This window comes from Strix uralensis, chromosome 12 (assembly GCF_047716275.1).
Source record: "Strix uralensis isolate ZFMK-TIS-50842 chromosome 12, bStrUra1, whole genome shotgun sequence".
Lineage (NCBI taxonomy): Eukaryota > Metazoa > Chordata > Aves > Strigiformes > Strigidae > Strix > Strix uralensis.
Genome location: NC_133983.1, coordinates 15,019,752 through 15,032,017, shown reverse-complemented (window position 1 = coordinate 15,032,017; position 12,266 = coordinate 15,019,752). Strand labels below are relative to the sequence as shown.

General features: G+C 43.3%; 1 protein-coding gene across 3 annotated transcripts; it reads left to right on the top strand.

The window, feature by feature from the left end:
- The first annotated feature begins 5,741 nt into the window (after nt 1-5,741).
- LOC141948888 (uncharacterized) lies at nt 5,742-11,933 on the top strand. Of its 3 annotated transcripts, none has more exons than XM_074881868.1 (3): nt 5,971-6,076; nt 6,790-7,851; nt 8,286-11,933. In XM_074881868.1, exons 2-3 carry the CDS (start codon nt 7,849-7,851, stop codon nt 9,786-9,788), a joined length of 1,506 nt encoding a protein of 501 aa, XP_074737969.1. In that variant the 5' UTR covers nt 5,971-6,076; nt 6,790-7,848; the 3' UTR covers nt 9,789-11,933. The 3 variants fall into 3 exon arrangements, with proteins under 3 accessions (XP_074737968.1, XP_074737969.1, XP_074737970.1); XM_074881869.1 differs by lacking the exon at nt 5,971-6,076 and adding an exon at nt 6,084-6,406; XM_074881867.1 differs by lacking the exon at nt 6,790-7,851 and having other exon boundaries at nt 5,742-6,076.
- The last annotated feature ends 333 nt before the right edge of the window (nt 11,934-12,266 follow it).

Sequence of the window (12,266 nt, the reverse complement as noted above, 5' to 3'; positions counted from 1 at the left end):
CCCTGCTTACTTCAGGCTGCTAGTGGGGAGGTGGAAGGGGAAGTCTAATAAACAAATAGAAGGCAAATGTGATTTTTTTTTTTTTTTTCCTGAAAGTGAGTCTCTCTCTTACCTATAAGATGGCAAACCTGAAGGCTCTTCTGAAGACAAGCACAGAGGGCTCTTCACATCTGCCAGGCAAGCCTCTACTCTATTACAGATACTTAAGAGTTTCTGTGCATTTTGGGAAATCCTTTCAACCTGCTTGGCTTTTAACCTGACATGGCCTTCCACTAACTTTCTATCTGTGGTTTAAAAAATAAACTAATTTAAGTAGACCTCTGATGAAAAAGAGAGATTTGTATTTTACCTTACGATAGAAGTGCATTACTAGGATTATAGAAAATAATCAAAGTCTTTCTTCATTTGATAAGGGTTACGCATCCTTAGCATTGAAATCTGGATTGTGTGTAGCAGCATTACTTAAAAACAGCTGTCTACTCCCTCTTGTGGTATACTGCTTTATAAAGTCGAGACATCTAGTTACACTACACAGAGTTCACAATGAGGGACTCGTCCATCAGAATAATCCCAGCTTCTCTGTCACACAGATATGGAAGCCAGCCAAAACATACATGCATACTGTAGCATTTTTCTAAGTTACCACTAAATGCATAGGCCATGTCATTCATTATAAACAAATATCTTTAAGAAACAAACTGTGAATTCAAAGTAGAGTATGCTGCATTCAGTGATAACTTACCACAATCACTTGCAAATGTGGCTTAGAATTTTCTACTCTTGTTAATCTTTTTAGCTAGGTGATACCCAACAAAATTGTGGGAAAAAAGCTTATAAATCCAACCCATATACCTCTGCAAATAGACAATACTAGAAAGAAAAGTTTATAGCTCTAAAGCTGCTCTAACAGCTTCCACTGCTACTGCTGGAACAGTGTTGACATTTCTTGTAATGATGCAATAAGAACATGTTTTCATTTCTTGGATCATATTTAAGATCCTGGAAAAATCTCAGCAAAGTTGACAGAGTGTCTCTGATGCTCCTCTTAAGAAATTCATATCCTCCTATCAGATTTTACCCTGAACTCTTACATAATTTTAATGCCAGTCCTAAAACAGGCTTAACACAGGCCTTTCATTTATTACATGGTTGACATCAGAAAGAAAAGTGTTTGGACATGCTGTTTCTTGCTATGTGATAACAATACTGTATTTCTGTAGTCATCTCTTTTGCTTCGATTTTTAGTATACCGATCTTTACACAAAACTTTTAGTAAAGAACATACCTGTATTCGATTTATCTCCTGTGCTTTTTATTGCGTTGGTATCACTTTGGGACTACCCACAGCCTTTAGCCTCCTGTTAATCAGGCAACTAAGCAACCGTTGACTAAGCAACTTCATGCTTCAGCCACTTACATTTGGATTTTACATTTGTCAGAGACCACATGAATAAGCAGCCATCGGAGCAGTGACGTGTCTCCTGCTCAGAGGGACGAGTCAGTATGTGCCCAGCCAGGATCAGCCCAGCTGAGCAAGAGCAGGAAGAGAAGAGTCTGCAATACTGCTGCATTGAAAACTGTTACCCTTGAAATACTCTCAGGCATTTCGAGAAGCATCAGAAACTCTCAAACACATTCATAGGTACTTCTGAAAATTACTAAGGTCGGGAGATGAAAATGGCAACATACCACCAAGGAAAAAAAGGAAAAGCCAGGAAATAACAGGCCAATCTTCCCAGAAATATTCAAGCAGATAATTTTTGAGCAGAGCAAGGTGAGTAACAGTGTATTTGCTGAATGGAAACCACATCAAACCGATCTAACTGCTCATGGTACAGTCTGACAAATCATTCCCCTCCTTAAAGTAGAGAAATAGTCTCTACATAAAATTATAACCACAGACTTCTGTAAATTAAAATAATAATCATCATACAAGAGAGTATTTATTAATTGCTCTGTGTTAGTTTGAAAGGATGCATCAAATGGAATCACCTGTGTCCTAATGAAAATACCAAGCGTTGCTGGATTTCAGAGCTTTGAGAGAGAATGGACCTATTAAAATCAGCACATTACATTAGACTAGGAGAGGCAGGAGCATGTAGGAGAGCAGGCCTGGAATTTGAAGAGACAGAGAAACAGCCTGGAAAGAACACGATGCAATTCAGTGAATGCGAATACAATTCCTGCACTTGAGAAATGCAGGTGCAAATTCACAAACACACAACACAGACTGCAGGAGAACGCCTGAGAATTAGACACATACAAGCTAACTATGAGCCAGTAATGTCATACTACTAGGAAAAAAGAAGAAAAACAAACAGCAGCAGCCTGGGAATATAAACAGCGCTCTTATTCTTAAAACATTCAAAATAGCTCTCTACTCACCACTGCTCTGTTAGGAAACTGAGTCCAGGCTGAGGCTCCACAAGTCAAGGAGGCTGACAAACCTGACCGCCTAGAGAAAAGGAACAAGAAAGTTAAAAGGCCTGGTTATTATTTTTATTGGTTTTGCATGACAGAGAATAGAAAGCTGTTCTCCATTGCCATATGAGATATTAGAATTGAGGGGAAATAGAGAATTAGTATTTTCTACATTGTAGAGAAGGAAAGATTCCACATGCTACCAGGAATGGAAAGGCCAAGTTTCAGCCCTCTCTTTTAGTGGAGCTTTCCACATCCTCTCTTTATCACTGCCTGACAGTGTCTGATGCTGCTTCATGGCCTGGGAATTGGCAGTTGTACTTTTGTCACTTAATATTAGCAGCTCTCCAAATCTGGATGTTCTGCCAATACCCTCTGGGAAAAGAGGATTCTCTTAGCCCAGACCACATTAGTGACCCACTGAGAACTACAGGATTTCTAACGCTATACTGTTGTCACAGCAAAAAGCTTTCAGTGAAAATACTCATCACCACAATTATACCCAAGCACCTTCAGCTCTAGCTCCACTGAAGTGATGTGCTACATGTGAAGTGGGAATTGTAGATAGATCAGAAACTGAATCCATGTTTTCTGAATCCCCAACAGCATCTCATGCATTAAAACTTCTTCTCAGCTAGCAAAGTTCATATTCATTTCCCTTTTCCTCAGCTCACAGTAATGTATGCTTGAACACTGGCTACTGAACTCATAAGCATACGATAAATCCACAGCTTGGATTTCAGACAGGTCCATATGCATATATATTCTCACTTCCATTAAAGCAAGAAAAAGTAACAAGCAAACTAGCTTCTCTGTCCAGCAGAGGCACAAACAAAGTTAAATCTTTAAGGAACCTAGAAGCTTCAATGGTGGTCCATTCATGTTTTGGGTCCAGGGCCTTGACTCATTTCTTCTCCTGCATCTCCTATCAATATTATTTCAATAACTCTCCTCTGTCTAAATTAGCCCAACTGCAATGAAAAATAGAGTCAGGTATATAGCCTGATGCAATTCACCGGATATCAGCATTGTGCCTTTTGAACTCCAGGGAAATAACAACAGTTTGCATGAACAGCTGGAAGTGGCCATTCCTTTCTACTGAATTCCTATTCTCTCCTAGGACTAATGATCAGGCTTTTGCCTTGCTGTAGTCTTTAAAAAAAAAAAAAAAATCTTTTCAATAGATTCTGTCTTCTGTTACACTCCAAGTGAACCTAATACACTCACAATGGAGAGACTTTTTTAAAATTTCAATTCAAATGACAATGAAGCAGTGAAAGAACCCTGTAAAAATTAAGATTATTTTGCAACAGCTTTGCCTCTAGTAGCATTTTATATTTCTGCAAGAGATTGAAATGAGTAATAAATAAAATTAATACACCCAGAAAATAGCAAAACTTCTTTGCAAAACATTTCAAAGTCTCATTGAAGAAGGAGGAGCAAGATGGGAGACCTCATAGCTCCAAGAACTGCAATTGGACTTCTGGGCCCCAGGGTCACTGCCCTGTTGGCAGTGATGGGACTAGTACCCCCACACACACCAGGGAAGCGATTAAGCTTCCCTTTTAGAGAACAAGCTTTTAAACTATTAGCAAAACACAGAAAATGAATCCCATCCTTGGAGGCTGTACTAGGAAACTAATTCAGAGAACAACAATGCAGTGATAGCTAGACAGATGAGACGACTTGGTATTTACTATATTATGCAAATATGCTTTACTGAACAGTGAAACACTCAAGAGAACCAGCAACAAAGCAAGATTCCCTGTATCATTTGACTAAAACGCACCAGACTTTAACAAAGTGCAGCTATTCTATAAATTAACAAGAACTGCAAAGTTTAAAGAATCCAATCCCACCCCCATGGAAGCGGGTGTGCAGAAACATGAAATCCAGCCCTCTCCTTTGGGTCAATAAAGTTTTGCATATGGCAAGAAGAGAGCTGAGCTGCCTGCAGGGACCCTACTAAGCGCACATCCAAGCTTGTCTGTGTATGCATGCACATATGGTAGGGGAGGAAACTCAGACATTGCAGCAGATGGCCAGATGGCCTCATTTTAACATGTGGTGGTAGTATGGGGATTTGTCCCCCCTTCCCTCTTGGCTAGATCAGCAATTTTATATAGCAATTATCCATACACAAATTCTACAAAAGTATTTCCTAATGACATTTCACTTGGAATGACGATCAAAAGCATATGTTTTTGGAAAGCCCCCTTGCCTAGAAAGTCAGAAAGAAAACCAATTTATTTGCAGCACCACACAGCCACTTTCCCCAAAGAAAGAAATAAGGCTGCGGTCAAGTAAGCCTAAGATTTCTCTTAATCACAAGAAGCCACACATTCGCAGAGGTTAACAGTGAGACAGATATTCATTTTAAAATCTATCATGTAATGAAGACAATCTATAATAAGATGAGCCATTAAAAATCCATCAAGTCAAATTCACGCTTGCAACAAGTCAAGTCAGTAGAGACACCACTGAAGACACAAGCCCAGCTGGTCTACAACAAAAATTAAGGTCATGGGAGGCCGATGCTGGCACTAATTTATGAAACCACACAGGTGTGCAACATCACAACAGCCATAGGAAGTGACTCTAAAATTCAGATTCCAAAAATCAAAATTAGCAAAATCATGTGGATCAAAGTCAGGTTTGTCTTCTAGCTGCTGGACCTGACCTCCATTTCAAACCCATTCCAGGAAACTTTTCAGCCACCATAGCAGAAGACACCAGTCACTTTCAGCCGATTGATACCCAGCCTAGTCCAGGAGTTCAGAGCCAACATACAATAAAACGAGTAACAAAGCAAGCACAAGGAACACAGTACGTTACAGTCTCGTTTCACCCACAGCACAATTACCACTGAGGTACCTTTCACCCTCACGCCAGCCCTCGAGCACTAGGTCTCGCCCTCCCAAGCCCATGACCGCAGCGGGCACCTCCCTGCGGGGGCTCACGGCCAGCCCGGAGAGCAGCGGCAGACGAAGGGGGCACAAGGGGGCTGGAGGAGGCTCGGGGAGGTCGCTGACACGGCGCAGCCGGAGCCGCGAAGCGGGAACTGACAGACCCTACCTCAGCGCCGCCGCCCTCGCGCGCCACCGCCACGCGCCCGTGCTGAGACGACGGCCGCCCGCGCGCGGCCCAGCGCGGAGCACCGCCCCCTCCACCCTCCCGCCTTTCGCTTTCAGTTCGCCGGGGCGCCCGCCCCCCGCCCTGACTGACACGGCGGAGCACCACTGACCGCCCGGCGCACCGGCGGAGCGGCCAATGGCGGGCCGAGCGGCGCCGCGGCCGGGCGGGGGCAGCGCCTGCGGGCGGGCAGCCCGGCCGGTCTGGTGCCGCCATGAAGGAGCCGGCGGCGGCCGAGGAGGAGGTGTTGCGGGACTACCTGGCCTACTATGCGGCCCGGGGGGCGGAGGGGGAGTTGGCGGTGTGCGACGAGGCCTCCCTGAAGGCGAGGGCGCGACGGCTGCTGGGCCCGCGGCGGCGCGGCGCCCTGGACGTGTGCAGTGTGGCTGAGCGGTGCCGGCAGGCCCGGGGCGAGCGGGGCGGCAGCGTCCTCCGCGACCTGCTCAAGGCGCTGGAGGTGCTCGAGCTGCTCTGCGTCAACCTGCTCCTCTCCCCGTGGCGGAAGGAGATCAGGTCGCTGAAGGTAGGGAAGCGCTGTGGAGCCCGGGCGGGGGGCGCAGCCAGCCCCGACCTCGGGGCCTGGAGGCCGCGGGGTTTCGAGGCCTCTTCCCCAGGCCTGTGGTGTAAGAGGCACGGCAGCGGCGCCCGCGCCCCGCGGAGTTACAGGCAGCGCTTAGGGGCCGATTTTGAATGTGTTAGGAGTGCCCGCTGCGGTGGCAGGTGTTCGTTGGCCTTTGCAGGCCTCGTCCTCGCCGAGGCCGGGCCCTCGGGGGCCTTCCCAGGAGCGCTGAGCAGTTCAGGGATTTGGAAATGGAGACCTTTGGTTATTGTGAGACGCTGGAGAAGTAAAAAGGTACAGTGAGAGGATTAGACTCTAATTACTCCGAGTTTTAACCTTAATTTGCCTATAAGGAGGGGATGGATTTTAGCATTAGTTATCACTTTTACTAACAGTTTGATGCCAAAGGCCAGGTGGGCAGTGTCTCTCTGGTCTTAAGATTTTACTGCCTATCCTAGCTCTAGTGACTGCAGCTGGTGAAGTGGGTAGGAAACCCCCCTTTGAAAGAGAAAATGCAGCTTTTTGCAGCAAGGTGGTCAAGGTTACCCCCTCATCCCTAGCACACTGAACATGTCATTGCCCAGAAGAGACAGCAATCTTGAACACATGCAAATTGTACTTGTATTTAAACAAAACCCCTGAACACCCCAAATCTAAACTTATTTCCCTTCCTACAGCAACAGGTGCTGGTGAGGAAAAGCCATTTCTTTCCTTCTTCCTGCCCTTAAGTCTTGTCTACAGATTCTCAAACAGCTGTAGTTTCCTTTTCTCCTCATTCATCTCCCTAAAACAGGACAAAGCATAAGATATTCAGGTCTACAGTTAGTGGGCTCAGCTTTTCATAACACAAGAATCCTAAGCTTCATTAAAATCAAATTTTGAAGAGCACTGCGAGTAATCCAAAGTGCAAGAGAGCTTGCTGAAGGCCTGAAATAATTCTATGGCAAGGCACAAGTTGGAGAACAACCAGTATCTTGTGTACATGCAGGTTTGATAAAAAGTTACTAGTCATATGCAGAATACTGCTTCACATATTTCCTGCCTCTCACCTGCTCTGATGTCATTGTCCCTTGCAGTGCCTGCTCCTTACTTCCCCTCTGGAAGGAACAGAAGCTGGGGAGTGAAGGGCACTGTTGACAACTTTATCTGAGAATGGACTGAGGCTCAGTGCTATATTATGCTATGGCCTTTTAGGTTAATGGCCTTTTTGGGGATCAGTTTTCTCCTCCCCCAAGCTTGTGCTTGTGAGACCAGTGCCTAGGTCTCAGCCTTAGGAAGTAGATAAGTCAGTCTCAAGCTGGGCAGCCTAAAAATAAGGCACCCTAATTCTGGAAGTCTGGACTTTGCATTCCTACCTCCGTTCTGTTCTGACTTGCCTGCAGTTGGTCATGCTTAGGTCAGTATAGTCTCTCCTTTCATAGCATTTCAGACAAAACCAAAAACCACTTCCAGTTTACAAACTGGGCCTTATGCATGGGGTAGCTCCAAAACCAAGCAAATGTTGAACAGTTTTTTAAATTGGTCCACAGCAGCAGCATTTATTCAAGTCATGTTTCGCAGACAGCTTGTGCAAAGAGAGCGTGTTTTGGCAATATTTCTGCTAGAATAGTTTCCCTTCAGAAAGGTGCTTTCAGAGAAATGGCAACTTAATTCAGGGGTAGTGGAGTTACAACAGGAGTCTGAACCATGGAAAAAGAAAATGTTACAGTCTTGTCACCAGTTAAGAAATACAGTTAATGGTGAGTGCATCATGTCTGTTTCTTTAGGAAAATATTAGACCTCGGTGATTTATTCTATGAATCTTTGTTTTAAAAAAACTTCTGTTCTTCAGTAGATCACATAAGACTTATTGCTGAGTTTTTCTAGTGTGACTAAAGTGTTTTTCTTACTCTCCTTCTTTTTGAGTATTGATGCTCTTAGCCAGTATCTCAGCAGGCTTAAACTGGCATAACTTCACTGAAATTAATGTGCAAAGCTATAATGCTTGAGAGGCTGACAAAATAATGCTGATAGAAAAGCCTCACTATGATTCAAAATTCAGACTTTTAGGAACAGGGTTTTTTTTAAAACTTAATTTCTGAAGTATACTTCTGATTTTTAGGAAGTCTTTCCTGCTTCCCTCCACCCCACCCCCCAGTGTTCATCTGTTTTTCAATGTTGCATTCTGTTTCAGACATTCACCGGTAATTTTGTCTACTATATTCAATCTGTGCTCCCAGATGACATTGTAAAAACAGAACTGGAGAAAATAGGTTACATTGCAACAACAGCAACAGAGTTTTCACTTGTCAAAAAGAGAAACAATGAGGAAACAAAGCAGACTGCATTTGAAATATTCCTGGCAAGAATGGAGTGTGAAACCATCCTTGAAATGACAAATGAAGAAAAACATGGCAATTTGGAGAAGACTCTACAGAAGAGAACACAAATGCACTGGCATCATGGAGATAAAGACAAAGAGGATCAGACACCCCAGAGAGAAGACACTGAAAATCTAGAAAATAAAGGAAACAGTGAGACATCTTTGTGCCTTGCTACTCAACAGAAGTCTTCAACTAATAGTGATATATCCTTTGAAGCTGCTGGGAATCTGAAGATCAAAGATGACATGCCTCAGTTAGCAGTTACTCAATCCACTAACAGGCTTCAGGAACACCAAAGGCAAGTCATTAACACCATACATTTTCCGGGCAAATGCTCAGACAGCGAGGACTTCTTGATCAAATATAGTGACATTGTCATAAGACAAACACCTATTTTCAGTGAGAATCTTTCTCCAAAAGCTTTTGAAAAAAAGCCAAGAGCCAGTCTAAGTGAAGAATGTGTTTTGGCAGTCGCTGCAGAGTCAACTGCAAATGAGATCAGGCCTGTGCCACTCTCACCAGGAGCAAGTGGTCCGCCAGCCTTTGCAATATTTGCTGACAGCTCTTGTGATGGCAAAGACACTTTAGAGTACAAAGCTCAAGAAGTCCCCAAAGAATCAATTGAAGCAGAAATTAACGATGCCATAAATTGCACAGACCCAGACCCTGCAGATGAACCCAATGAGCTGAAGTCTCTGCCGTACAAGGACATTGCATCTGTCCAAAACTGCAGTGTCCCTAGGGAAGAGGAAGTTTGTGAGCTGTCTTTAACCTTCACAAAACTCCAGATCAAGGACGCTCAGGAAGACCTTATGTATCCAGTAGAGGAAACTGGCCAACCTGAGTCAGTACCGTATGCAAGTACAAGTGACAGGCATGTCAGAGAATTTAATCATTCCAAAATAAAACACACATATCTGACTAACACCCAGATGCAGAACAGAGCAGCTGTACATATTGAGCCATCTTCAGATCTGTGTACTGCTGGGAACATGGAGGATCCCACAGCTGGTTCTGATAGCAAGAGACTGTTAATGGGTACTCCTGATGCACATACACCTTCTGAGTGCTTCAGACACGTCAGAGAGCCTCCTAACCTCACCTACATCCCACCACAAAGTATTGATGTTCGGTCTTCACGCATAAGAAGGACCAGCGCACAGGGCAGGAGGAACCTCTTGCAGCCTGAACGTGACTCTCCCGAATCCAGTGAAGTAAATCTGGAGAACTATAATTTAAAAGTAAATGAAATTCAGGAGCCTTATGTCATTATTGACAAAACTGACCAAGGAATGATATGCCATCACACTTGATTCTACCAGTGCTTTATTTATAATCTGCCTGGATTTCTTCCTCTCACTTGTGGCCTTGATCATCTTTTCAAGGAGATGATTAGCTTTGACAAAACAGTTTTAAAAAAAAAAAAAAGCTCAAAACAAAAAGCCCACTGCTTTTGGACAGTAAAAATGGGACGTAGTTGAGCAAACTCTTAATGGCCCCTTCTCATCTGGAACCTTTGGCACTGAAACCTGAATGATCACCTTCCTAAAGCATAGGCAACTTCCATAAATTTAAATCCATTTAATTCATTAGCCAGATTCCTCCTTCTGGCTGTACTTAATGCCAGACAGGTTTCCTCAGTTAGTTAAGCATACTTATTTTTTTGTTGTTGTTGCTTTATATACCTATTCCTGGCATATTCTTCAAGTATAGCATGCTGTACAATGATAAAAACAGGTAAATGTTTCTAAACTGGAAGACCTAACTTTATAGGTTTACGAATGCTATACTGGAGTGTACTTCTATTAACTCATTCCATTCTTACAAAGCTGTGCTCTGAGCTAATCTTGCTCCTGTTTTCAGCTGAAAATAATTTTTTAAATTTTGATAACATTCCTTTAGGTTTAAAGAAGGAAACAGCCTTGTGAACACCTTGGGTTTTATAGAGGTGATAACCTGTATTACAGGTTTTATACCTGTCTCCACTTGCTAACAAAATTTTTTGTGACGACCACCACAACTTTCAAAAGAAGCACTGAGCATTGTAAGCATTCACTGCTACAAGAAGAGGGAGACCCAGCTACTGCTGCCATTTCCCTTGCCCCTGTTCCTGCCACTTAACCCTGCACCAGCTCTCGAGTTCACTGTATTTTTCTGTAGGCCTGTTCATCTCACTAAAATGAAGGGAAGAAACTGCCATTCTCTGCCTTCTTAGTGGCAGGAAAAAAATCAGATCAGAGAAGGGTCCTGGTGAGCATTAGAGCCTGGATAAGGGATATCCTGTAGGACAGAGTGCTGTGTGGAAAGCACTGTGCTGAGAAGGAAAGGGAGCAGTATTGTTAGATCAGGTCAGCTGTAGCTGGAGTCCCAGCATTGAGAACCTGTCATACACAACATTTAATTAAATTTTAAAAAGCACAGAGTCACTGGTGCTGTATTTCAGCACAATCTGCAATGCTTCTTTATATACTTGTTACCTAGAAAGACAGTTTAATATTGCTTCAAGTAGCTGTTCCAGTAGCACTTCAATGCTAAGAATGTTGTTTCATGTATAGTTAAAATATTAGTTGAAATAAGTGTAAATTGCTTATTATTGACTTTCATCCCCCCAAAATTTAAAGAGGAGCACATAGATTACACTAGAAAAACCTCAGGAGCTAAAATGTAAAGATCTGCTTCTTGAACAACTAAAGTCCTGTCATCACCTGATTCCAGCAGTGCAGAAGGAATAAAACTTTAACCAAGCTAACAGCAAGTGAATTACTGCCTTCAGCTTTGGGTGGGGTTGGGAGAAATATATTATGAACATGCATGCACAAATTAATACTTCTGTACTGGGTCTGGCTAGGAGTGAGGCAACTTTCTTAATAGCAGCCCCTGGGGTGGTGTGTTCAGGATTTGTAGCTAAAATTGTTGGTACTACACCAGTGTTCTGGTTGTTGCTGAGCAGTGCTTGCACAATGTCACAGCTTTCTCTTTTTTAACTCTACCTCCCACCCCCCAGTGAATAACTGCGAGAGAACACAGCTGGGCAGCTGAACTGACCAAAGGGCTATACCCTACCATGTAACATCATGCTCAGCAATAAAACAGGTAGCAGAGGTAGAGGTTTTTGTCTACTGAAGTGGCCATTGCTCAGAGACTGGCTGGGCATTGGTCCGCTTGTGGGAGGTGGTGAGTTACTGCCATTACATCGCTTGTTTTTTTCTCCCTCTTTCCTTCACTTATTAAACCTCTATCTCAACCCCAAAACTGTCTTGATTTTGCTCTTCCTGGTCTCCTTTGCCCTTCTGGGGGGAAGGGGAGCTCTGTAGGTGCTTAGCTGCTGGCTGGGTCAACCCCCCACAACCTCCTTGCTCTTCTTTCAAGTACCTATCTGTCCTTCCTAACCATTTTGGGGTTTATAAGCTGTATTTTCCCCCTGTGGGGGTTATTAAAGTTATGTGTTTTAAATCTCATGTTGTGTCAGTTATTCAGGAACTCTAATTTAAAACTGTAAAAACCCCTTCTCATCACAAATGAAGATGTGTCCTAAGTATTTAGATGACTACCAGTACTACAGGATTCATACACCTAACATCCCATTTTTATCTTAACTGTAGCCATACAGGGAAAAGTATTTAAGAGCAGCAGCTTACACATGAAAAAAATACAAAAAGAAACTAAAGACTAGCACTTGAGAAGACACCATTTTGGGCATCTAACTCCATTAATGCCATACTGCTGGCCTTCATTAAACTTATTCTGTTAACATTTACTGTGAGAAACACTCTTAAGTCTTTACTAACTTC

Coding starts and splice junctions, on each gene's coding strand:
- LOC141948888 (XM_074881867.1), top strand. CDS start 5,768: ATGAAGGAGCCGGCGGCGGCCGAGGAGGAGGTGTTGCGGGACTACCTG. Junction 6,077..8,285: donor AGGAGATCAGGTCGCTGAAG/GTAGGGAAGCGC, acceptor ATTCTGTTTCAG/ACATTCACCGGTAATTTTGT.